This window comes from Sycon ciliatum, chromosome 8 (genome assembly GCF_964019385.1).
Source record: "Sycon ciliatum chromosome 8, ocSycCili1.1, whole genome shotgun sequence".
Classification (NCBI taxonomy): domain Eukaryota; kingdom Metazoa; phylum Porifera; class Calcarea; order Leucosolenida; family Sycettidae; genus Sycon; species Sycon ciliatum.
In genome coordinates this window covers 22,737,816-22,761,340 of record NC_088650.1, presented here as the reverse complement: position 1 = coordinate 22,761,340, position 23,525 = coordinate 22,737,816, and the positions used below count along the sequence as shown (strand labels likewise).

The 23,525-nt window shown below is 45.7% G+C and overlaps 4 protein-coding genes across 4 annotated transcripts; 2 read left to right on the top strand and 2 right to left on the bottom strand.

Moving 5' to 3' along the window:
- Positions 1-383: 383 nt before the first annotated feature.
- Positions 384-10,414, bottom strand: LOC135823316 (uncharacterized). The gene is made up of 4 exons (XM_065336179.1): positions 10,124-10,414; positions 7,634-7,762; positions 2,088-2,274; positions 384-1,166 (listed from the first exon to the last, which is right to left on the bottom strand). Exons 2-4 carry the CDS (start codon positions 7,754-7,756, stop codon positions 1,126-1,128), a joined length of 351 nt encoding a protein of 116 aa, XP_065192251.1. The 5' UTR covers positions 7,757-7,762; positions 10,124-10,414; the 3' UTR covers positions 384-1,125.
- A 1,154-nt stretch (positions 10,415-11,568) lies between these two features.
- LOC135822369 (actin-related protein 2/3 complex subunit 4) lies at positions 11,569-12,511 on the top strand. Its single transcript, XM_065335118.1, has one exon. The coding sequence runs from the start codon at positions 11,686-11,688 to the stop codon at positions 12,190-12,192; it is 507 nt and encodes a 168-aa protein (XP_065191190.1). The 5' UTR covers positions 11,569-11,685; the 3' UTR covers positions 12,193-12,511.
- Positions 12,512-13,000: 489 nt separating this feature from the next.
- LOC135822368 (transcription initiation factor IIB-like) lies at positions 13,001-20,773 on the bottom strand. The gene is made up of 10 exons (XM_065335117.1): positions 20,506-20,773; positions 20,288-20,419; positions 17,731-17,812; positions 17,152-17,238; positions 16,479-16,565; positions 16,132-16,261; positions 15,718-15,827; positions 15,317-15,411; positions 15,050-15,126; positions 13,001-13,927 (listed from the first exon to the last, which is right to left on the bottom strand). The coding sequence occupies exons 1-10, from the start codon at positions 20,520-20,522 to the stop codon at positions 13,794-13,796; spliced, it is 951 nt and encodes a 316-aa protein (XP_065191189.1). The 5' UTR covers positions 20,523-20,773; the 3' UTR covers positions 13,001-13,793.
- A 318-nt stretch (positions 20,774-21,091) lies between these two features.
- On the top strand, positions 21,092-22,299 carry LOC135822367 (actin-related protein 2/3 complex subunit 4-like). The gene has a single exon (XM_065335116.1). The coding sequence runs from the start codon at positions 21,221-21,223 to the stop codon at positions 21,725-21,727; it is 507 nt and encodes a 168-aa protein (XP_065191188.1). The 5' UTR covers positions 21,092-21,220; the 3' UTR covers positions 21,728-22,299.
- Positions 22,300-23,525: the final 1,226 nt, after the last annotated feature.

Sequence of the window (23,525 nt, the reverse complement as noted above, 5' to 3'; positions counted from 1 at the left end):
ATCGATAGATTGCGGGTTCGATTCCCGACGATTATGGTCACACACGTCTTTCTTCTCTTTCTCAGACTCTTCCTGACTTTTCTTTCATTCTCCTGCAGCTGGGTGGTTACCAACAGCCAGTGCATGCCGGAGCATGTGGTGTGATGTGTGTGCGGGAAAAGAAAAAAAAGAAAAAAAGAAAAGACCAAAAATAGGGATTCACTGGCCAGAAAATGTCACTCCAAATAGCTGTATGGTGTAGACCAGGCTGAATAGTGACGGTCAATTCTTCTGCCGTAGCTTGCTATCATCGCCTCCGGCGATGGGCGTCAAAGGTCAAAGGTGTGTGTGTGTGTGTGTGTGTGTCTTCCCAAGCATAACCCAACACAACAAGCACACACAACTCCAAACTTACCGCATACTTTACAACACGCTCACTATAAAATTCTTAGGATGAAAACAAACACTGCTCACAGAATGGCACATTGCCTATGCCTAAGTATGTACATGAGTACATGGCATGATGTGCATTGTATGTTTGTGCACTTGTCAAGATTGATTGATGGATTTATATTTTTAAGGATTGTCCAAAGGCAAGAGGAAAGCTATCAATCATATTGTTGTATCCAGTCACTAACACGGAGGACGAATTAAAGTGATACTCTGAAACAGGCTTTCAAACAGCACTAACAAAAATACCAATGTGCACACAGGGTGGACTCGGATGGAGAGCCAAGAAATTTTATAGAAAAGAAAAGGACCAAGGGACTACAAGTTACGCTATAACAGCGGCTATACTGTCCACTAACACCACCAATTACAGTTAGTTGTAGAATGTCAGTACCGTTGGTCAGTGCCGTGCAATGTTATCGCATGAGCTGATTGTCAAGTAGCTGGTGGTGTTAGTGAACATCATAGCGTAACTTGTAGTTCCTTGATCCTTTTCTTTTCTACATACAGGGTGCTTGTATTCTACACAATGTTCCCAACGACATCCAGCTAGAGACAGATCAGGTGCCGGCCGTAGCCCAATGATTGTATCCTTGAATTTGCTTCCTTCTGATGCTGATACTTTCATGAGTGCCACTGCCGCCGTCGCCACCGCCGGCTGACACTCGTGACACGTGTGTTATACTACGGTCAGTGTCATTGTTCTCCATCAACTATGGCTCGGCCTTCCAGATTGCCTGCAAGAGAAGAGAAGAAAAGAAAGGGTATAACCTGCAGAGCAGCTGGATCAAGCCATACCAGGGTTTGATGCAGCTGGATCAAGCCATACCAGGGTCCGATGCAGCTGGAACAAGCCATATCAGGGTTTGATGCAGCTGGAACAAGCCATACCAGGGTTTGATGCAGCTGAAACATCAATCTATTCTAGGGGTGCGTTCTTAATTCCTCTCACGAAAGTTCGAGACTCCGAAAAGTTCGAGAAGTATTCTTATAATCCTCTCTGGATATTAGGAGACTCTCTAAAGCTCTCTAAGGGTGCGTTCTTATTTCTCTAACTTCACGGAGAAATTTCTCCTGGAAGTCGGAAGAAACTGGGATAATTCAGGAACGAGTCTCGAAGAATTCGGAGATCTTTTGCATACGTGAAGCGCCAGTGAGTGACACGAATGTAGTACGCACTGTGTGTATGCGAAAAGGGAATGTCGTACACTCATGATCAACCCATGGCTTTAGCAGTAGTTCGCATGCGCTGAGCCCAAAAACGCGGGGAATCTCCAAGTTACAACCACCTTTGAAGTTCGGAGAGCCTGGAGAGCTTTGGAGAGTCTCCTAAAATTCTGAGAGGATATAAGAACATTTCTCGAACTTTCCCGAGAGTCTCAAACTTTTCTGAGAGGATTTAAGAACGCACCCTAAACTTCAAAGGTGTTTGTAACTTGAAGATTCCCGGGTTTTGGGGTCAGCGCCAGTTCCTCCCATCACTATTGGTGGATGGCAAGGAGTGTGAAGATTTGCTGGATACCGGTGCAAGCCATACTATTCTCCCTCTCTCTCGCAGCGGTGGAGCACAAGACAAACAAACATACATGTACAGGAAGAACACATCATTTATAGCCACACACGAGTAACAGCAGCCCAAGTCCATACGCCATAGTTACCTGCACATAAGCGGTTCATGCTATCCTCCTCTAAACGCGCAGCCATGGACATTGCTACGGTCTTCAGGTCATCGGCCAGCGTTTGAAGTGCCACCTCATCTTGGCACCTGTACGAAGCTTCTTCTAGTTGGTAGAGGAGGTCTCGCACAAGAGACGCTTTCCACTCGATATAGCCCGCTAGCTGTGCCTGAAGTAGAAAGGCAGAGATAGTGATCGTTTAGCCACTCTCTTCGCTGCACAAAATAGCACCAAATACCTATGCCGGGGGTTTCAACTACGCCAGTACGAATAGCACCTGTAATGGCATGTGACTCATAATTATGAGTTATGACCAAGCCAGAGTATAAAACATATCGCCCAGAATCTGCGAAAATCAGGCGTAGGGTGAAATTTCACAACAAAAAAAGACTTCTCTGTTTTCAGCATCTACCGGGCATGGTAGGTCAGGAAACGAAATATTACAGATGTGGGTCGACTCATAGAGTGGTAATATAGTACCTCAAGCACAACAGAGTATTGTATAAAATAAAATAGATAAGGCGAGACCAAAAAAAATAGAGATTCCCAGGCCCTCTTGCACCAAAATCGAGCTGAGGTCGATTTATTTTTGTATTTTTGTAAAGGTTCATGTACATGCTGATTGTACAGTCCCCGTCGTACTCTTGCCAGTACTGATCGTCTGAGTAGATCTCTGACAGGGAGTCACACAAACTCGGGCTTGTAAGACTCCCTGAACTAATTGCTGAAGTACGACCCAGTGCCGTCGTTGGCCGAAATACTAGTACTAGTACAATCATGTACATGTACAAAAGTTGCACGGGTAAATCGCGTACCTGTTGTCTGTAAACAACATTTTTTAAGCGAAAATACTGTAAAGACAAATGTTCAGCATGCAATGCATACGTATACTGGTACATGTACAAGTACAATAAAAAAAGGACTCAGATGGAGAGCCAAGGATGAATTTATAGTAAAGAAAAAGGAGCAAGGAACTACGAGTTACGCTATAATGTCCACTAACACCACCAGTTACAAAACAATCAGCTCATGCGATAACATTGCACGACACTGACCGACTGTACTGACGTTCTACAACTAACTGGCTAACAGCTCTAGCACATCTTGGATACGCACTCCAACAGCCTTCCAACTTGGAAGGTTCTAAGTTATAATGATAACATTGGGTAACATTGGAGTGCGCATCCAAGATGTGCTAGAGCTGTTAGCCAGTTAGTTGTAGCATGTCAGTACAGTTGGTCAATGTCGTGCAATGTTATCGCATGAGCTGATTGTTTTGTAACTGGTGGTGTTAGTGGACATTATAGCGTAACTTGTACTTCGAAGTAGTTCCTTGGTCCTTTTTCTTTACTACTTTGAAGTATAATAAAAATAAATAAATAAAAATTCGCCCACCCGCACCAATTTTGCATAGATCCTGCCCGGGAATCTCGATTTTAATTTGGTCTCGCCTAAGCATAAACAATAATAACATGGAAAAATATGGGCACAAGTTAGGGGCCATCCGTAATTATCGATCTTTTTCACGAAGAGAAAAAGTTTCGTTTATGGTGGGTGGGTTGAGGAGAGCTTCGTTTTGAAAAATATCGATAGCTGAAACATCAATCTATTCTAGCTGTCAAGTCAATATATTTTTCGTTCAAGGGGGGTGGGTGGGTGGGGGAGGGTCGTAACTAAACTTTTTCGTTCCGTGAAAATTATCGATATTGCCGGATGGCCCCTTATGCGATCGAGTCCACCAACTAAACCAGATTTCGAATAGTCAGACGCGCACAATCTAGCACAACATGTTTCATGATGTGGAAAGTCTCAGTACTCCTTGTCAGTTTGGTGTGCGTTTGACTGTTCAAAATCTGGTTTAGCTGGCGGGCTTGCAGTGGTTTGCTATACGCCTTCGGTTTTAACGATTCGTTTTACGGAGATTTTCCATGTGTTTTGAAACTTGTATTCTTTTATGCTGCTCGAAGTAGTATGTGATGTGACGTTGCTTTGCATAAATATGTACCGGGCGACGGGCGTACGGTACTCGATTAGTACCATGTGGATCTACGTTAGGTTTGCCCACTTTTGCTAGGGTACTCATGCATGCACGTGTCTTCCTTTACCGTACACCATTCGTGTCCTTTGCCGGATATATGTACTCCTTTTATTGCGGGTTGTAATTATTAGGGCTCAAACGATTAGTCCGATTAACCGGTTGCAGACCGATTACGAAGAATTAACGGTTAACCGATAAAGATAACGGTTACGCAGTAACTTTTCAGTCAATTTTTCAAGTATCAGGTCGTTGCAAAGTGTGCACTTTCGCGGGCTGTCGCACGCGTACGCAATTTCTGGGCTGTCAACTCGGTCATTCTGGTCTCTTGGTGTGAGAGTGTGTATGAATGAGCATGCAAGAGAATGTACAAGAGTGCGTTGTACTGAATAGGGTACATTTTTTGAATGAGTCTATAGTCAAATATACGGTTAAAAAAGAGTCCGCAGGATTGCCGTGGCTTATAGGTTATAACCGGTTAACCGACCGTTAGCTTAGCAGTTAACCGTCAGGGGTAAAACCGTGACCGTTTGAGCCCTAGTAATTATTACAGGTTTGTACATACGCTAACTATGGCGCACTACACATTTCGTATTTTCTCTTTGTAATGGCACAAGGATTGAGAGAATCCTTCAGTAGTCTAGACATTAGTCTTCGCCATGCGGTTTGGCTTTTCGATGTTCTTGGCGAAAAATATACTTGAACACCCATCTGCATGCACACTACACAGCATTGAGAGCATTGAGTTGTGGAGATAGGAGCGGAAAAATAATAACGTTGTAGTCTGAGTAATTTTCCTGTGGATTCCTGGTGGATTGTAGTATTGAGATATGTTAGACGCATCAATTGGTGACCCCTCGAAACGAACTCGGATGTCCTCCTCGGACTTAGTAATGGACCAATCTGTCACCCCTGTTCGTGGTGACTCTAGCAAAGGTCTCTCTTCTCGACTACACTCGCCATATCTCAACAAGACAGTGCAGGCGAGTGCCGGTAATGGCAGCGTTGATCCTTCAAGTACCGCTACAGCTGATGCAGCTACGAGATTCCAACCTGCAGCTGCAGCACAATCGGATCCAGCTCCTCGTTCTGAGACAGTATCAACTGTTAATTTGAAGATACCACCCTTTTACATGCAAGACCCAGCTCTGTGGTTTGTTCAGGTAGAGTCTCAATTTACCATACAAGTGACTAGTGAGTGCTCCCGTTTCCACCATGTGGTTGGTGCACTGCAACCGGAGATGGCCATGCAGATAAGGGATTTACTGCTGAACCCACCCAGTGACCGCCCTTACACTCACCCGAGGGAAGCATTGGTTCAGCGTACTTCTGCCTCTGCTCAGCATCGGATCAACCAGCTCCTATCTGCTGAAGAGCTTGGTGATCAGAAACCTTCTCACCTATTGTGCAGACTGCAGCAGCTAGCTGGTGATACTCCAGTGGATAGCCAGTTCCTCAAGGAGATATTCATGAAACAACTTCCTGATCAGTGTTGAGTAGTACTTGCAGCCAGTGGTGAGTCGGATATCCAGCAATTATCTCTGCTAGCTGACCGTGTCATGGAAGTCATGCCACCGCATGTCCGTGCTGTTACTGTGCCAGAACCAGTTGCTAAACTTCTGGCGGAGTTGCGTGCCGAGGTCGCAGCCCTCCAAAGAGAGATGCAAGATATGAGCACTCGTGGGTGTTCTGCATCTCGATCTCCCACACGAAACTACAGCCGTTCGCGCAGTTCTTCACAGTCCCGAAAGTCCTCGGGATTATGCTGGTATCACCACAAGTTTGGCGACAGCGCTCGTCGCTGCGGCCCACCCTGTGCCAGAGCAGCTACCTTTGTGCAGCCGTCAAACTCCCAGGCCGGTCGGTGAAGGCGACAGTATGGTACACGCTCAGTAACAGTTGATTTTCGGCTTGCGTCGTAAGTTTCAATGGGTGTTCATTATTGCTGATGTGACATCACCCATTATCGGTGCAGATTTCCTGGCACACTTTCGGCTAAGTGTGCATCTCCACGGCCGTCAACTGTTAGATGGTGTCACCAGCCTGAGCGTATGTGGTCTAGTTTTCTGCATGGACTGTAATCCACGAGTACAGTGGTACCCTGATAAGATGCACCCTCCGATCGGGACCAGGGAAGTGTACTGACTTCACACTGAGTCGTACCTAAGGTACATAATTATTGTCAAGAGTACAGTAAAATTTATGGAATCCAATACACCACACCACCACATTGCGCTCTTGGCCGATCCAAACTCTGCACTCACATCACCATCACCACAGCAAGGACAATTCCGGTATATAGATTAATATGTGCAGAGTTTGGATCGGCCAAGAGCGCAATGTGGTGGTGTGGTGTATTGGATTCCATGAATTAATGGCCGGGTCGTCGCTACTTCTTCTTCACAAGTACAGTAAAACCTGTAACTAAAGACCACCGTGACTAGCGACCAGCCTGGTACTACAGACCACCGTGACTAGCGACCAGCCTGGTACTACCGACCACCGTGACTAGCGACCAGCCTGGTTCTACAGACCACCGTGACTAGCGATCAGCCTGGTACTACAGACCACTTCGCCAGGTACGGACGGTCTCGCATTCATTATGGTTGTGCGGTGGAAACCTCTAACTAAGGACCACCTGCTACTAAAGACCGCTTTCTCTGGTCCCAAGGGCAAGGGGTGGTCGTTAGTCACAGGTGTTACTATACAGAAACAAGAGTGTGCAACTCCGCAGCTGGTCTGGATGATTTTGGTTGACGACTTGACGTCACCTTTTTCAGAAACCATGGCACATGTACAAAGAACGCGCAAAGGCATGCGCTGGACGATGACCTTCATCACGAGTTTGTGTTTTTGCCGCTTTCAGAACGAAATTTTTAACTTTTCTTCCCCTTCAATTAATCTACAGACAGAACTGTTTCGTCCTTCGTGGACTCTTCCGCTTCTGTAGCTTTCTACCGTACGCGTCGTACAAGCTTAGTGAAACCCTGTCGAGCTCACGTGGCCACAGATGCGCAGTACATGCCACGTACGGTATGACTCCATGATCTCCAGAAAAAGTGACACCAACAAAAAAAATTCCATCACAGGTCAAGCCAAGTGGAGTTGTACACTCTTGTTTATGTGCTCTTGATATCATCCAAACATACTGCAAAATGGAGCAGCGCACCCATGCCCCAGACAATGTCTGTATCAAGCAAGTGTACGCCTTACCAGGGTACGTACTAGGAGAGTTCCACTATAAGCACAAATGTTTGGGGGCCAGCAGATGTTTCTCTTGTTAGAATTTGTTTAGTACACGCATTCCGGTTTCAATTTTCTTAGTTCAGCTTAGATGCGATCAAGAATAAAACAATCTGCGCCATCACATTTTGGAGCAGAAGATGAAGGAAGGCACCTTCAGTTTAAAAAAATCGCATACAACAATACAAGCCATACCACGGGTTTTTATTGCAAACATACATTGAATTAAACAGTATGCTATTGACAGTACCTGAGGGACAAAAACGTGTTTAATATATGGTTCGGCATCCGTGGACATATCCGTTAGTTCCTGATGCTGCTGTTGCTCACACTGTGGCGTGCTGCTTGTTGCTTGTTCAAGCCCTTCTGACATTACAATCTGGGAAGACCGGCACAATTGCACGCACACATCCACACACAAGTACTTCTATTATTGACGTTACTATTCGCTGAACAGGTAAATAATAACATAATTAGTTATTAACGCAATGGAAAGAGTGAGTTGCGCACTCAGTGCAAACACCATTAGCAAAACTACAACAAGTCATGTCATGTATTGTCCTTGAACGTTTGTTAATATCTTTTTTATCTCCAGAGAAACTTTACAATTAGTTACGTTATTAGTTTGCATTTTGTAGTTACTCAGATCTACGTACTCTCTTTGAGATTAGTTGAGTTTTTTGCAGCTCCGGGTTTTTGAGCAGATCTTCGATTGGTTTCAGTGCGGTGCGCGTCATATCGCCAAGCGCGCCATGCAGGGTGGCCACCAATGTTGTCGGTGCGACGGCAAAGGCTCCTGTGTTGGCTGTGCTTGCATCAAGAGTGGACGCAACGTCAGTACCACTGAGCGTGAGGTTCTTCCTTTGCCCTGCCGGCATGGTGGTTTGGGACTCCCCCACCCATCCTCTCTTGGCGCGCAAAACACATCGTCTCGTGAGATCACCGGCCCACTGTCTAGTCAAATTCTCGCACAGGACAGGGACGTGGGTAATGCCATCATGGAGGTGCGCGCCAAGAAGAGGAAAGTGAAGGCCAGCGCCGCCAATTCGGCTCGTGCAGCTGTCGTCTTTCTCTCGGTCTTGCTTGACCCTGACTTCCAACAGGTTCTAGCTCTCGCTGGTCAGAAAAGAGCCTCAAGCTGGCTAACCTGCAGGCCCATCCGACGTCACGGCCTAGTCCTGTCGAAGGGTGAGTTTCGTGATGGCATCCACCTACGCTACAACTGGCTGCCTCCGCGCTTGCCGTCTACCTGTGCCTGTGGCTCCTCCTTCTCCGTATGCCATGCCCTGTCATGCCTGAATGGGGGCTTCCCATCCATTCGGCATAACGAGGTGCGGGACGTCACCGCCTCCCTCTTGAGGCGTGTGGTGCACAACGTCTCTGTTGAGCCCCATCTGCAGCCGGTTACTGGTGAACAGTTCCGCCATTGATCCGCTATCACGGCTGACCAAGCCCGCCTGGATGTAGCCGCGAGTGGCATTTGGGGTGGTCGATTTGAACGCACCTTCATTGATGTACGGGTTTTTAACACCTTCGCGTCTTCAAATCGCACTGCCTCACTTGCCTCCGCCTACACCAGGCAGGAGAAGGAAAGGCACCGCCAGTATGAGCAGAGAATACTTGATATTGAGCACATGCCGTTCGTCCCGGCTGTTTTCACAACCACTGGTGGAATGGGTCGTCGCTGCGCAGCTCTATACAAGAGCATTCCCTCAGAGTGTCTCACGATGTTTCCTCACCGGTGTCACTGGTTGCCGTGGAGGCTGCACTTGAACGCTAGCTAGCCATGCACCATACGTTTAGCTGTTGAGGTTGCGCTTGTGTTCATTTCCTCCATTTTAGCTCATTTCCTGCATGTTGAGGTTGCGCTTGTGGCTCCATTTTAGCTCATTTCCTGCATGTTGAGGTTGCCCTTGTGTGTATTGTTGCCCGTACAAGAGGCTTGGGTACACTGTTATAAAAAAAACTGTTTACACATATAATTATGGTGACAAAGAAGGAAAAAATGTTACGAGTTGAATTTTACACATACAATTGTTTTCATTTTTTGGTGTTGTGTTCTAATCATTCACCATGCCACCGTGAATTGTATTCTGTTTGCCTGTAAAAGAGGCTTGTGTTCCGTGGTGGAAAAAACCCATTTTTGGACAGGCTGTTTCCAGGGGTACCGGAGCATGTTCACAGCTAGCCGAAGGTGAGATGCGAACTGAGCTGACGCCGAAAAACTGACACAGACCCCCGCCGAGCTAGGCTGACAGAGTACGGGGTGTCATTGACGACGGGCTTTATTGCTACCGTATTTCTATAGGTGACCTTTCTCGGCTCATCAAGGCCACCGCGGGAACGTCGCTCATTGGCTGCAACCATAGAAACGGTACGGTAAAAACCTGAAGTGAGGATCACGGCCCCGGGAACGGGGTTGCCGCCAATAATTCGGTACATTTACCCCTCCCGGCGGCTCCCATTGTTATCTTGACTCATGATACCACCGGTATTCACGGTATTGAACATGGCGCTTTATGTCAGTGTTCAATATCAGGACATCAGGACAAGCTATAAATTTTCGCAGGATTTCCAGGAGGTCGTATCATACTACATGGACATGATTGTATACTGCATGAGCATGGTCTACTATAGTCTAGTATAGAAGCAAATACAGATACAGGTACATAACAGGTACACTACATGTACTTCGAAAGAAAATTCAAGCATTACCACAAAGTACAAGCAGCTTCCTTACGGTTCGAAAAGACGTTGATGCCTGCGCCTGGTAGCCGTGCCGGTCTACGCCAGAAAACAAGTCCCAGTTGCTTCAACGTGGTCAGCCGGTCTCTCCGTAGACTGAGTCACTCTACCGGTCTTTGTGGCCAAAACTGACTGTCTCTGCCACAAAAATCAAAATGCAGTACCGGGAAGACCGGGAAGCCAGGAAAGACGAAGACAAGATGGTAAAGAGTCACGAGTCAAGAGTGTCAAGTGCTTTATTTTCGTTCCAGAGCTGATTCGAATGTTCGTGGGTTCTGGTTGCGCTAGTCTGTACCATACGTGTAGACCTACCCTGGCCTGGTACAGTGTATGTACTGAGTCTGTACTTTTCTTCCAGAAAATCCGCGTCGATCACTTGCGACCGCGGCCAGCATGACGACATGACGACGTACCCGGTACCCAAGATCAAGCGCCGCGTCATTTTAAAGGGGAAGTATACCCTAAAATCAAATTTTCACCAGTTGTAGTCTTCGGGGTGCTGAGTCGAATGGTCTTGGTCCGAGGAAGCTGAGACGCTCCCTTCCTACTTGAATCCCAATCGAACTCGCGCACTTCCACCGAAACTGGGTGACTGCGCCCTACTAGATGGGGATTTGTATGCAAAATGTCACTAAAAGCGTCATTTCGTTCTTATAAAAGCACGGATGACCGCGATTGGCCCATATGTTGTAGTCTTTTGGACGCTGAGTCGACTGGTTTTGGTCCGAAAAGGCTGCGATGCAGCGTTCCTCCTTTATTCCCAATCGAACATGGTTGAACAAGCGGTCACGTGCTTCTGCGTACACCAGTCACCTGGTCACCGTGCCTGCAGGGTACAACTTACTAGCCTGTTTGACCTTTTTTGGTTGCAGTCCTGTTACTCGAGTTGAACCTTGGTGTGAAAGTTGTCGCCTGCTGGCGCGGTGACCAGGTGATTTGGGCACCCAGGAGCACGTGACCGCTTCTTCAACCATGTTCGATTGGGAATAAAGGAGGAACGCTGCATCGCAGCCTTTTCGGACCAAAACCAGTCGACTCAGCGTCCAAAAGACTACAACATATGGGCCAATCGCGGTCATCCGTGCTTTTATAAGAACGAAATGGCGCTTTTAGTGACATTTTGCATACAAATCCCCATCTAGTAGGGCGCAGTCACCCAGTTTCGGTGGAAGTGCGCGAGTTCGATTGGGATTCAAGTAGGAAGGGAGCGTCTCAGCTTCCTCGGACCAAGACCATTCGACTCAGCACCCCGAAGACTACAACTGGTGAAAATTTGATTTTAGGGTATACTTCCCCTTTAAGTTTTTTACTACGTAGATCTACGAGATCGAGAGTGCAAGTGAGCGACTGTCGATATAATCGATGTCCTTGGCCTTCTCAGTACTCGTACAGTGCATGCATGTACATGTGCGCATAGTGCAGTGCCTTGCTTGCCAGAAATGAAAGGCACATGCACTGCATGAGATACTGCAGTTTTTGATTTTGTAAATGGGCGTTGAAATCCTGTTTGTAGCAGGCTAGAAGACTAGAGCCGTCTTCTTTTGAAAGCACGCCAGGATGTCGGCCACACTGAAGCCATACCTTAATGCTGTCCGTGCCACACTCACGGCTACGATGTGCTTAGAAAATTTCTCATCCCAAATCGTGGAGAGACACAACAAACCCGAAGTGGAGGTTCGTAGCAGCAAAGAACTTCTGTTGACCCCAGTTATTGTGAGCCGTAATGAGAAGGAGAAGGTTCTGGTTGAGGGATCTGTCAACTCCATGCGTGTTAGCATTGCTATCAAGCAGGCTGATGAGATCGAGAAGATCTTGTGCCACAAGTTCATGCGTTTCATGATGATGCGAGCCGACAATTTCTTCATTCTCAGAAGAAAGCCTGTGGAGGGATATGATATTAGCTTTTTGATCACCAACTTCCACACCGAGCAGATGTACAAGCACAAGTTGGTGGATTTCGTCATTCAGTTCATGGAGGACATTGACAAGGAGATCAGTGAGATGAAGCTGACAGTGAACGCCAGGGCTCGTATCTGTGCTGAAGAGTACCTCAAGAATTTCTAAAACTGACGTGTGTGTATGCATGTGGCCATTGTGGGTGCTGAGCACCGCAGATTATCATACAGCAGATTGACTTTGGCAGAGCCTACCTACTATTCACCGACTTAGTGGACGCGATTTTCAATTTTTTTAATGTAAGCCATAACTAACTCCTTGTTTTGCCTGATTCTAATATTTAGCCAGACCCTACCCATTAATGGCATTATGACTTCCAATTATTTTACACAGCCTGGACTTTTTGCAGGCAGTTAATTATATCTTTAGCGCTATAGCCCTTTTGGTTGTGCAACATGTATTTGCCCGAAAGCGTTGTGCAAGATCACGCCGTCATGTGCAAATTTGTGCGTCTGGAACCTCATGGTACATGCACATGTACATGTGGGTTAGCCTCATTACCAGGATTACCAAGACGCACTTTTGATAGAGCCGATGCAGGAAATGGATGAAGACGCGGGACATACATACATTTAGAGCAGGTATTCTAGCCTCATTTCTAGGTCTGCATGGGATTGTGTAAATCCAAACATGACTGATTTACGCTAACCGAAAACTATCGGGTACCAACAAGTATGTCAGTTGTGAATTGTACTGCATGACTTTACAAGCAGATCTGGCATTGCCTTGTGGCAAGTAAGTTGTGCACAAGCATCTGACATCTGTAGCACCCACATGTGTGCAGTACCATGTCCCGCTGAGGAAATAAGCTTGGATTCTGCTGCAATAAACCTCAGACGTTTTCCTGAGATGCACGTACACATAAACTCCACCTTCACATGCATGAGTAGCACAGGGCAACCACAGCACTCACCAATTACATCACAAAATAGTTATTATTGATAGAAACACAACCAACAGACACCACACAAATATATATTTTGGTATGTTTTGGTCCAAGTATTGCCACACCACGCAAGAAGAACGGAATACATAAAGCATAGGGACACCTACTTGCCCCAACAATAGCAAGGGTTAGAGTTCAAGAAAACAAAAAAAAGGTTAAAATAGGATTGAAAGCAACACGCAATGTAAAGCAAGCTAAACCCAAGAGAAGAGGCAATCACTGCCTTTGCCTTTCTGAGAAAAGCAGTTTGGGTGTTGGCTTGAGAAAACAATGCTATGTAATTTCTTTAAAAATGTGAAAGTCCACAAGGAACTAGCTTGATAAGACAGTAAAAAAACATAAAAAAATAAACGAAGAAACACCTTGACAAGACAACAACATGCTTCACGAAGGGAAATAACTTAGTATGGTTTCGCACTGGTGGCAAACAGGCGCCTACACTTTTTTATTATGAGAGATGCTAGACTTGGGCCAACGCCCTTTGAATGAATGTCATAGACCTGCAGAATTGCACGGACGGGATGTGTGATAATTATGATTTTTTTCTTCTTCGTCAGAATGATGTTTGTTTGATAGGAACATAATGGTATAAAAACGTGAGACAGGAGGAGTTCACAGACAGGTAGATCAGCAGATCGCACAACAAATCTGTAGTAATAAATACAATGCACGGTTTTTTTAATTTTTTTAATTTGAGGGTATTCTTAGGCCTCGGCGTACCTAGTACAGTGTTTGCACAGCCTGTAGAGAGTACGGTGTGGGTTTAAATGGGTGGCAAGTTCTGCGGAGCAGTCGTGAATTCCACTCCCTGTGGAAAGAGCTCGACTCTCCGCGGATACATGCTCCTGTAAGCTGCACGGATGGTGACATCAGCTACACCAACAACATCACCAACCTCTGCAGGGGACACACACGCACACAGAATGATAAGCTGATTGCAGGTAATAATACGAACTAGGAACAAAATGTACGGGAACACACACACACACACACACGTCTGGCACTAGCTACACAGTCAGTACACAAGGAACAAAATACATTTCGGATGAAGGCTCAAGCCATCACTTCTCAACCACGCAATGACAAAGTACTTCAGAGTTTTCAACAAGCAAGCAATGACTATCGCTTCTGTCCACGCTCTTTTCGTCCTCGCTGTGACGTTATTCTCCCTGTTCCCCTGGCGACTGCCACCGGGTAAGTCGCTGATGCTCCGCAAGAACCATTCTATTTTGGGTAAATCGCTGCTGCGTCCAGACAGCACTGCATTCAAATTCCACGTAAATTCTATGGCACTTTGACATGGCAAAGGAACTGATACAAAGAAGACTCATTTTATCAAATGAAAAGAAATCTCAACTGTATGTTTTCCTTTAAAAAAAATTCACGGTTCGCGTGAGACTCGGCTGGAAGCCGGGCTTCCCGCATCCGTAGGAACGCCACCACCCTTCAAGGATCAAGGTGCAGATGCAGCTCCTAAAGCGGTGGGAGGTGATGTATTCTTTGATGCAGGATAATGGCAATCACTTGTGCAAGGGCCGCCTGGTAAGACAAAGGCGGTACAGTTGTTCTCGTAAGAATTCAACCTTTTTTCTGTCAGAAGGACAAATAAAACACCCGCCTTGCGAAAATCGTACGGACCAGCCGGGGATGGGCGTTTTTTGTGACATGGGCGCTTGTGGACATTACTGCGCATGCACAGCAGCTTTCAGTGCCGAAACGGTAGATTTCCGAGAGCGTTGCGGTGAATTTTGTCAAGACTTATTTTACGGGGACGTGTGAAAAGACGAGGATTTTAGCGCAGGACAGTGCAATGCAAAAGCTGTGCAGCACAGCATAGTGGTATTGTATTCAAGGGGTGAATTTCACTGTCCTAGCACACACTTTCAAAAGGACAGCTACGAAACACCTGTGCCTACTGTGCAAGCTATGAAACACCAGTGCATGCTGTGCAAGCTACCCACCCAAGCATGCAAAGCAAAACAATGGAGTAATACACCGCTCGCTGCTAGCAAACCTTACCTTTTTGTGTTTTCTTCGTCTCCGAGGCTTGTGATGCCATGTAGATAGCAGCTGCTGCTACAGATGTATAGACCTTCCTGTATTGGCAAAAAAAGTACCGCACAACAGCCCACAGCTTGTCGTATGCATATACAACGGATCCCGAGGCAGAGGAAATATTGAGTGAAAAGTCCCAGGATATGCCGAATCATAGCTGAGGGGTGTACAGAGGTATTACAGTGGGCACCTAACACACAGGTTTTAGAGTACTGATCCTGGCCCACTTACCCAGGGCAAAGGTCTAGGCGATTGGCCTCAGTGGCAATGTGACTGGCAGCCCGCTGGATCTTCAGAGGTAGACCCAAGTTGCTGCAGAAACGAGCCTACAGACGAGTGTACAAAAAAGACACAGACGAGCAACAGACTGAAACACAGTGTTCGAGCAAACTTCTCTCATCTGCGATACCAATGCAGGCATTGAAGAACATTTCTCTCTTTAATACTAGCCTCAAGGATGAAAAGCAATTATCAAATAGCATGAGCGTGTGGAGTTATACCCAGCAAAACCCTCCTTAACCCATGGCTTGCAGGTGGAACTTGCAGTGCAGATACAAGCCATACAGGAATACAGAATATGTATATGCAGAGCTGTTATAGTGCAACTTTTAATATGCTAAATAATTCATTACCATGAAGTCTCCAGCGCCTGCAGGGTCAACAGTAGTCTCCAGCGCTCTCAGAATGAGCTTGAAGCATCGGCCAATTTCTTTCTTCGACACTTTAGACACAGCGCAAATTTCTGTACACAAAGACAGCGAGAGCGGGCACAGCAGAAGAAGAACATAAGATACATGTATGGCTCCTCATCATGTTGCTAATCTTGAGTACCATAATTCACTGATGGATCCAGGGGTGGGGCACAGAATGTTCGGAAAAAAACCCTACACACTCTCCCTTTTTTTCGGGTCAGTTTCCTCATTCTAGGCAGAGCGATATTACCAGTGGAGAGCTTTGAATATAAACAAGGGGGTAGCAGTACAGCCACATTGATTGTCTTTGGTCTTCGGTGTATCGCGTGGAGTGAATCATCAATCAGTACCTACCCTTGAATGTCCGTGGACAGTTGTCCTGCCGACATGCAATGAAGAGGCACGCAGAGGCAATGGCATCGTTTGTCCGCCCTCTCAAGTGCTTCTCTTGATGTACCTGCTTGAACAGGACATTGCACCGGTCCTACAGCACAACAACAAACGCAAGAGCACAAGATCAGGGAAAATACGCAGATTCGGCAAAAAGAGCAAGGCCATGCTACAGGACTTCCTTTGTGTGCACAGGCAGGCAAATCATATCCAGGAATTGCTCGATATGCAAGGATCTTCCTTTACAAGACCACTAAAAGGTAAAGCATGGTATCAAGTTAGGGCTGTCGCCATCCCTGGCATAAACGCACCATGATCGAATGTGGCAGGTTGAGACGCTCCGCCATGTTCGAGATCTCCCTAAATGCAGACATGAGGGCACGGTCTGGACCGGACGGCTGCAGATAGTCAGAGGAAAGAGACACGCTCAATTAAAGCAGAGCAAATCAACACACACGAGCCCATGCACAGATCATAAGAACACTGCATTGTCACAGCACAACACAATACCTACAAACCTAAGTCTGTTAGTTATGGTAAGCCTGCGTGTAATGCCGGGCACAGCAAATCATTCATGCCGACAAGCCAACCTTGGAACAGTCAGAAGGGAACAGTCAGAAGGGACGATAATGGTCCAGAAAGTGGATATGAAAGGAATCCATTATCAAACCGCTCTCCAACAGCAAACAACAGGAGCAGCAACCGGCAGGAACAGTAAAGATGTAGAGTTGGCCTTCAATAGGAGGTATGCATCGAAGATGGTCGTCACCTTTTCGCAGGGCAAGTTGCTTCCTTTTTGGCAGGTACACCCCGTTCTAGTACATTTATGAGTATGACCATACAAAGTTCATGACCTTTTTATGCAGAGTTGGTATTACAGTGTGTACGGTTGTAGTGGACTTGCCCCGCAAAACCTAACGGCGGGAAATGGATGCATACGTTCCATTCATTGAAAACATTCGCCATCAAAGGGCTAGTACGTACATTTCTGTTCTGCAGCCTACGCAAAGTATCATCTCCACGAATGGTACCAATCGATGTAGACAAATCATGGCCATCCAGCAGTGGGTTCTGAAAGAAATGCAAGCATGAGAAAACACACGCACAGCTAAGAACAAATACTTCACAGGATGTATGTGGCTAACCATCTTAACTGAAGAAGAGCAAAAGAAAGTTTTACGACAGACCATTGCTCATCCGGCAGCAATAATGACAAATTCACAATCACTTGGGAGAGAACATAATGCTCATGCACATAGTCACGTTTGGGTAGAGTCCACACGGCAAACTATATTGTTCTTGCATTTCCATCAAAGCAATGTGTGATCCTACCAAGAGAAGAGACGAGAAAAAGAGAGATACGAGAGAGAGATACGAGAGAGAGAGGGAGAGAGAGAGAGAGAGAGACGAGATACGAGAGAGAGAGAGAGAGAGAGAGACGAGAGAGATACGAGAGAGAGAGAGAGAGAGAGAGAGAGAGAGAGACGAGAGAGAGAGAGACGAGAGAGATACGAGAGGGAGAGAGAGAGAGAGAGAGAGAGAGATTGAGTGACGGGACCTCACCTCGGCAGCACCAACACGAGACGGATCACCCTGAGCCTTCTCATTGGAAAAGGTTCTCCATTCTGATCCTACATCCACAACCCTGATCCAAAGAGAATGAAAACTCAATGTATTAGATAGAAAAAGACAATAAAATAAACAAACTGTAAACGGGCGTGCTGCAAACAATAAACTGGAGTCATGCCATTCTTCCTATGATACAGAAGCATTGACCTTCCAAACACGAGGCGGCTCCAATTTCCCAGCAGGAAATGTTCCACCCCAAGAGACCCTGTGGGATTTCGTGCCCGTGTAGTCGCATTGAAGCTCGGGGCTGGTGGGTATTAACTAGGGCTCAAACGGTCACGGTTTTATCCCTAACGGTTAACTGCTAAGCTAACGGTCGGTTTAACGGTTATAACCTATAAGCCATGGCAATCCTAGGGACTCTTTTTTAACCGTATATTTGACTATACTCATTCAAAAAAATGTACCCCATTCAGTACAACGCACACATGTACATTCGCTTGCATGCTCATTCATACATACTCTCACACCAAGAGACCAGATACGACCGAGTTTACAGCCCAGAAATTGCGTACGCGTGCGACAGCCTGCGAAAGTGCATACGTTGCAACGACCTGGTACTTGAAAAATTGACTGAAAAGTTACTGCGTAACCGTTATCTTTATCGGTTAACCGTTAATTCTTCGTAACCGGTCTGCAACCGGTTAATCGGACTAACCGTTTGAGCCCTAGTATTAACCTACACTATCCCTTTGGAAAAACGCGGCGAAGAATTCAAAATTCCGCGGCAAATTCCGCGGGGAAAAGGGGGGTTTTCTGCGGCATTTTCTGCGGTAAAATCAAAAATCTGCGGCACTTTCTGCAAGTTTTTCACCCTCCTCGTAGAGGATATGACAATTAGTCGCATGAAGGAGCACTTTTCATACTATCCTTTGCAGTCACAAACTGAATAAGAGCGAAGAATCTTGGAGAGACCTGCACTGGCAAGAGAAATGTGCTCAAACAGTCGCAAAGTAGTTTTCTGCTGCTTTCTGAGTAGTAATTTTAGTAATTTACCCTAAAAAATTCAGATTCCGCGGGCAAAAGTGTGGATTCCGTGATTTCCGCGGATGATGGCAACTTCTGCGAAATTTGCCGCGGCCGTGAAATCGCGTTTTTTCCAAGGGGACAGCCTACACAATGTCCACATCCAATTAGATGGCACTTTCTGCTATCTATTGCGCCTTGCCGACAATCTAGGGTAGGCTCTAAAGTCACATGTTCACATGTAAAGTTTGAATGTTGATGATTGCAGCAATAGCCTGGTGTAGCCGATCGTTCGAGCTTTCCTGTGGTTCTAAAGAAACATGAAGCTTCTTGCTATATGGATTTGGTGTGAAATAAGAATTGTGTAGCACAAAGCTAGAAAGTCAGTGGTTGAAGTGTATCTGGAGCCCGCTAGACTTCCCCATGTCACGGACTGATGTCATAATTGCTACAGTCGAAAACGGTCGTATACACCACATGCACAATGTCATTGTGATGTCATCCGTACAAATTTTCTGGAAGAACTAGGCGCTTTAAAGGGACTTTTTGGTTATTTGCAGGTCATGTGCGCCACCCATTTCATCTGACGTGTTTGTACACACTGCATCATTGTGTAACTCGGATTGTGAGCCAAATAAATTATGATGAAAAAAGGAGGACAAATGTTACGAGCTATGACTAATTGTCCAACAACGTAACCAGATCTTATACAGTCAGCGAGTGCGAGAGTACTCCTTGTCAGTTTTGTGCCATTTTGTCGCACTCGCTGACTGTTTAAGATCTGGTTACGTTGGTGGACAGTTCATAACTCGTAACATTTCGTCCTCCTTTGGGGTTCAGGAGAATGAAGTTGAAACTGGCATCACTAGAAGTGATAATATAATTATAATCTGCCAACTTAATAGGCGATACACAGATTTACTGTAGTTGACTGCACTTAGTGTCAAGGCGCACAGGATTTTGATTTTCCGCAGATTAATCCTGGCATGATATGTTATTCATAAGATTGAGGGAGGCATGATAGCAAGAGTGCATAAACAAGAGTATGCAACTGTGGTGATGGGTCAGTGCGCGGTGCGCTGCCTTCATTGCGTAACTTGCCTTCATCACGCTCTGAAAGCATGCATTCAAACTCACAATTTCTCGTACGAGCCCATCCGTTTTTGCTCGATTCATTCCAGTACCTACGCGATCTCTAAATTCTGGCGCGTGAACTCCAGTTCCGTACGAAAGTTCATTTCAAACCAGAGGGAAAGTGCGGTGTTTGATTTTCCGCAGTGCACGGACTGCAGCTGAATGATGTAATGAAGGCAGCGCGCCGCGCATCTGGCCCATAGAAAAGAGATCACAGTTGCATACTCTTGTTTATGGACTCTTGTCTTGATGATAGGTTCATCATTACTTTGTTTCATTCTAAGCAAAAAAAGCAACCAGTTCCAAAAGTGCAGATAGCATTTTAGCGATAGTGCTACAACAAAATTACACGTTTGATGGTTATTATTTGCCTGTAAGAAGTGGAAGTTACCTGTCTCCAACCACTAGTCCACATTCCCTGCACACCACATCGCCAGCACGGTAGTCTTCAATTAGATCAGCGTTCGGGTGGTTTGGACATTTGATTTGAACAAGACCTCGAGAACCACCTGAAGCCGAGCTTCTGCACGAGCAAAAAGCACGCACAGTAAATACTGGACATTTTCAAAACTGCCATGATTCTCCTACATTCATTCGTAGCAAACTTGCCTCGCTTGAGCAGCCATTTCAATACAATGAATCGTTGAATAATAGAGCAGGATGTTCGTGAAAAGTTGTGTTTGCCGCTTGAAGGTCCTGAGGCTGAGCCAGCTCACCAACCGGAGTCAGTAAGCTACGAAATCAGCAGGCTGAATTTTTATCAGCTTTATTTCAACTGGAGCTACCTAGAGAACTTTCAATCTAATACACGTGCAGGGTGATTGTTGATAAAAACAAAGAAAGGCGATATCTAAAGCACACCCAAAGGAGTACTCTCACAACTGACCCAACTGAAGAAAAGAAGCTGCATTTATACCTTCCGTACCGTGCGGCCGCGCATTCACGATCACTGGCGTGGCCAGCGCTCGCGCTCGAGCGTTCGCTCGTACACGTACACTGTCACAGTCATGACGTCACATGAGGTGACGTGCTAGCTAATCACGCAATGCTAGCGCTACTGAGCACGAGTATTAGTCACATTTAGTGCACACTGCACAGACTGAGTCTGTGCATGTCACGTGATGTCGCTTCGCGTCTGCAGTACTCTGCAGTGCAGAGCTAGCTAGAGCGGCAGTGTTTGTTGTAGTAGAGGCTAGAGCTGCCTTCGCGTTGATCTTGCCTTGATCTCCTTGATGTAGTGCTTTGTGAGAAAACGCAACAGGGTGGACGTAGTCGTTGAGAATACCTTGATTTTGTGCAAGAAGTTCTTCCTTCTTTTAGCAGTATGTCAGCCACGCTAAAGCCTTACCTGAATGCTGTCCGTGCGACGCTCACGGCTACGATGTGCTTAGAAAATTTCTCATCGCAGATTGTAGAAAGACACAACAAACCCGAAGTGGAGGTACGCAGCAGTAAAGAACTTCTGTTGACACCTGTAATTGTGAGCCGTAATGAGAAGGAGAAGGTTCTGGTTGAGGGATCTGTCAACTCCATGCGTGTTAGCATTTCTATCAAGCAGGCTGATGAGATCGAGAAGATCTTATGCCACAAGTTCATGCGTTTCATGATGATGCGAGCCGACAATTTCTTCATTCTCAGAAGAAAGCCTGTGGAGGGATATGATATTAGCTTTTTGATCACCAACTTCCACACCGAGCAGATGTACAAGCACAAGTTGGTGGATTTCGTCATTCAGTTTATGGAGGACATTGACAAGGAGATCAGTGAGATGAAGCTGACAGTGAACGCCAGGGCTCGTATCTGTGCTGAGGAATATCTCAAGAATTTCTAAAAAATGATTAAATTTTGTCTTGAAATTGGGGCTACACGAATCACCGTTGATGTTGTTCAGAAATGTCTTGGTATTTTGCCGACTAATCGATTTGCAGTGGCAGTAGAAGGTGACTCATCTGCGGACATTTACTGAACACTTCAGGCTAAGCCACGTTCCCCCTCCCCCTTCGTTCGTGGAATACAAGTGCTGTTGCGCTAGCGTTGTATTTGTATATATATGCCACTATTCTCTTTACCGCTCCTTATTTTCCTTCAATTGAATCCATTTTCCTATTTATAGTAACAGCTACTGTTTGTCATCTTGCTTTGCCTGACGGGCAAGGCTTGACATGCAGTCTTCGCCAATCATGTAGAGGTTCTGTTTGTTTACATTGTCCTGTTTTGAAAGTGTTTTCAGCTGGCTTGCATCTGCTGCCTTGTATTGCAACTCTCCTCGAGTTTTCTTCAGTGCTAGAGCTGTACATATGCTAACTATTATTTTCGTGATTTGAGTACCGCATGAGTCCTGGATTGATAACTACAGTGAAAGTCATTCGTAAACTGCACGCTTAATCATACTGTTAAAACCTGTCCTATTGTTTCAGTTGAGTTGGTGCATAGAAGACGTGTACCTGGACTGGCCGATGCCTTTGAATTCTAGGGTTGGCTCGATCGATCCTGGAAGATTTGTTCTCCATGCATGTGTACGTTCCATAATATATAACATTGTTATATTTGCCGATACCAGGAGTGTTATTATAAGTTCCCAGGAGCTTCTTTACTCTTGCATGTAGTATTATAATTATCATGTATGCCCAGTGCATATACGGCAACTACAACTATACATGTACAATTATATACACATAAATGCGGTAATAATGTTATATCAAGAGTACATAACAAACTACTGTAACTGCGGACTCTGATATTCACATCCGTTTTCCACAAAAAATACAGTATCCGGATAGGCGAGGGAACCGGATAATCAAACACACATACTGTATGTATGCATGGCATATGCTGTAAATCGGTAACCAACGACTTTCTTCCGGATGGTGAGGGATCCGGATAAAAGAGGACCGGACAAGCGAGATCTGACTGTACTACCGGTATCACGCACATGCTTGGAATAATTATTAAACACCCCTTCATCCTTTTGACTCTGTCTGTTGAAGTCAAGCTTTAAAAATAGCCCAATAGAGGTGAATAAACATACTGCCGATATGGTTTGTGCATGCAAAAAGCAGCATCATGTCATGCGCATGTGCATGTTCATCCTATAACTATGATGACATTCACTAGAGAAAAATAACTTCTCCACTACTAGTAAATTGCTTTATAGGTCCGAAAATTGGTTCGTGCCTGAAAGTTAGCTGTGACCAATATGCATGCTCTCGTTTTCTACGGTATTCCATGGTCATCTAGCATTTGTGTTATCACAACTGTTTTAATTACCAGCGACAGTGGAAGTGTGGCGGTGGGGACATGCTGCAATGAGGCATTGCTCCACTCAAGTTCTGACTGACACCATGAAAGACTAAAGATTATAGTCAGGTGCAAACTAAAATGAATTGTCAACTCAGAAAAGTACATGTGACTGAAAAGCTGAACTTACTGATAGTTATTATACCGGTACAGTCACCTTCGCTTAGAACGACACTCGGCGGGGCATCAGAAAAGTGTCGTTATTCGCGAAGTGTCGGTATACCCAAAGTCTCATTAAAATTATTATAATTATGTGTTACAGTTGGATGGGACTTTGCTCTGGGCATGAAAATTCTGTCGTTATTCGCGAATTGTCGTTATTAGCGAAGTTG

Bases quoted from the DNA above. Each gene is read 5' to 3' on its own strand.
- LOC135822368 (XM_065335117.1), bottom strand. The intron at 16,566-17,151 runs GTACGTACTAGC...GACTATCTGCAG, and splicing joins GTAGGCTGCAGAACAGAAAT to CCGTCCGGTCCAGACCGTGC. The intron at 15,127-15,316 runs GTAAGTGGGCCA...TTGCCAATACAG, and splicing joins CGCCTAGACCTTTGCCCTGG to GAAGGTCTATACATCTGTAG.
- LOC135823316 (XM_065336179.1), bottom strand. From the start codon at position 7,756: ATGTCAGAAGGGCTTGAACAAGCAACAAGCAGCACGCCACAGTGTGAG. The intron at 2,275-7,633 runs GTACTGTCAATA...TTTCTACTTCAG, and splicing joins AACACGTTTTTGTCCCTCAG to GCACAGCTAGCGGGCTATAT. The intron at 1,167-2,087 runs GTAACTATGGCG...CTTCTCTTGCAG, and splicing joins CATGAACCGCTTATGTGCAG to GCAATCTGGAAGGCCGAGCC.
- LOC135822369 (XM_065335118.1), top strand. From the start codon at position 11,686: ATGTCGGCCACACTGAAGCCATACCTTAATGCTGTCCGTGCCACACTC.
- LOC135822367 (XM_065335116.1), top strand. From the start codon at position 21,221: ATGTCAGCCACGCTAAAGCCTTACCTGAATGCTGTCCGTGCGACGCTC.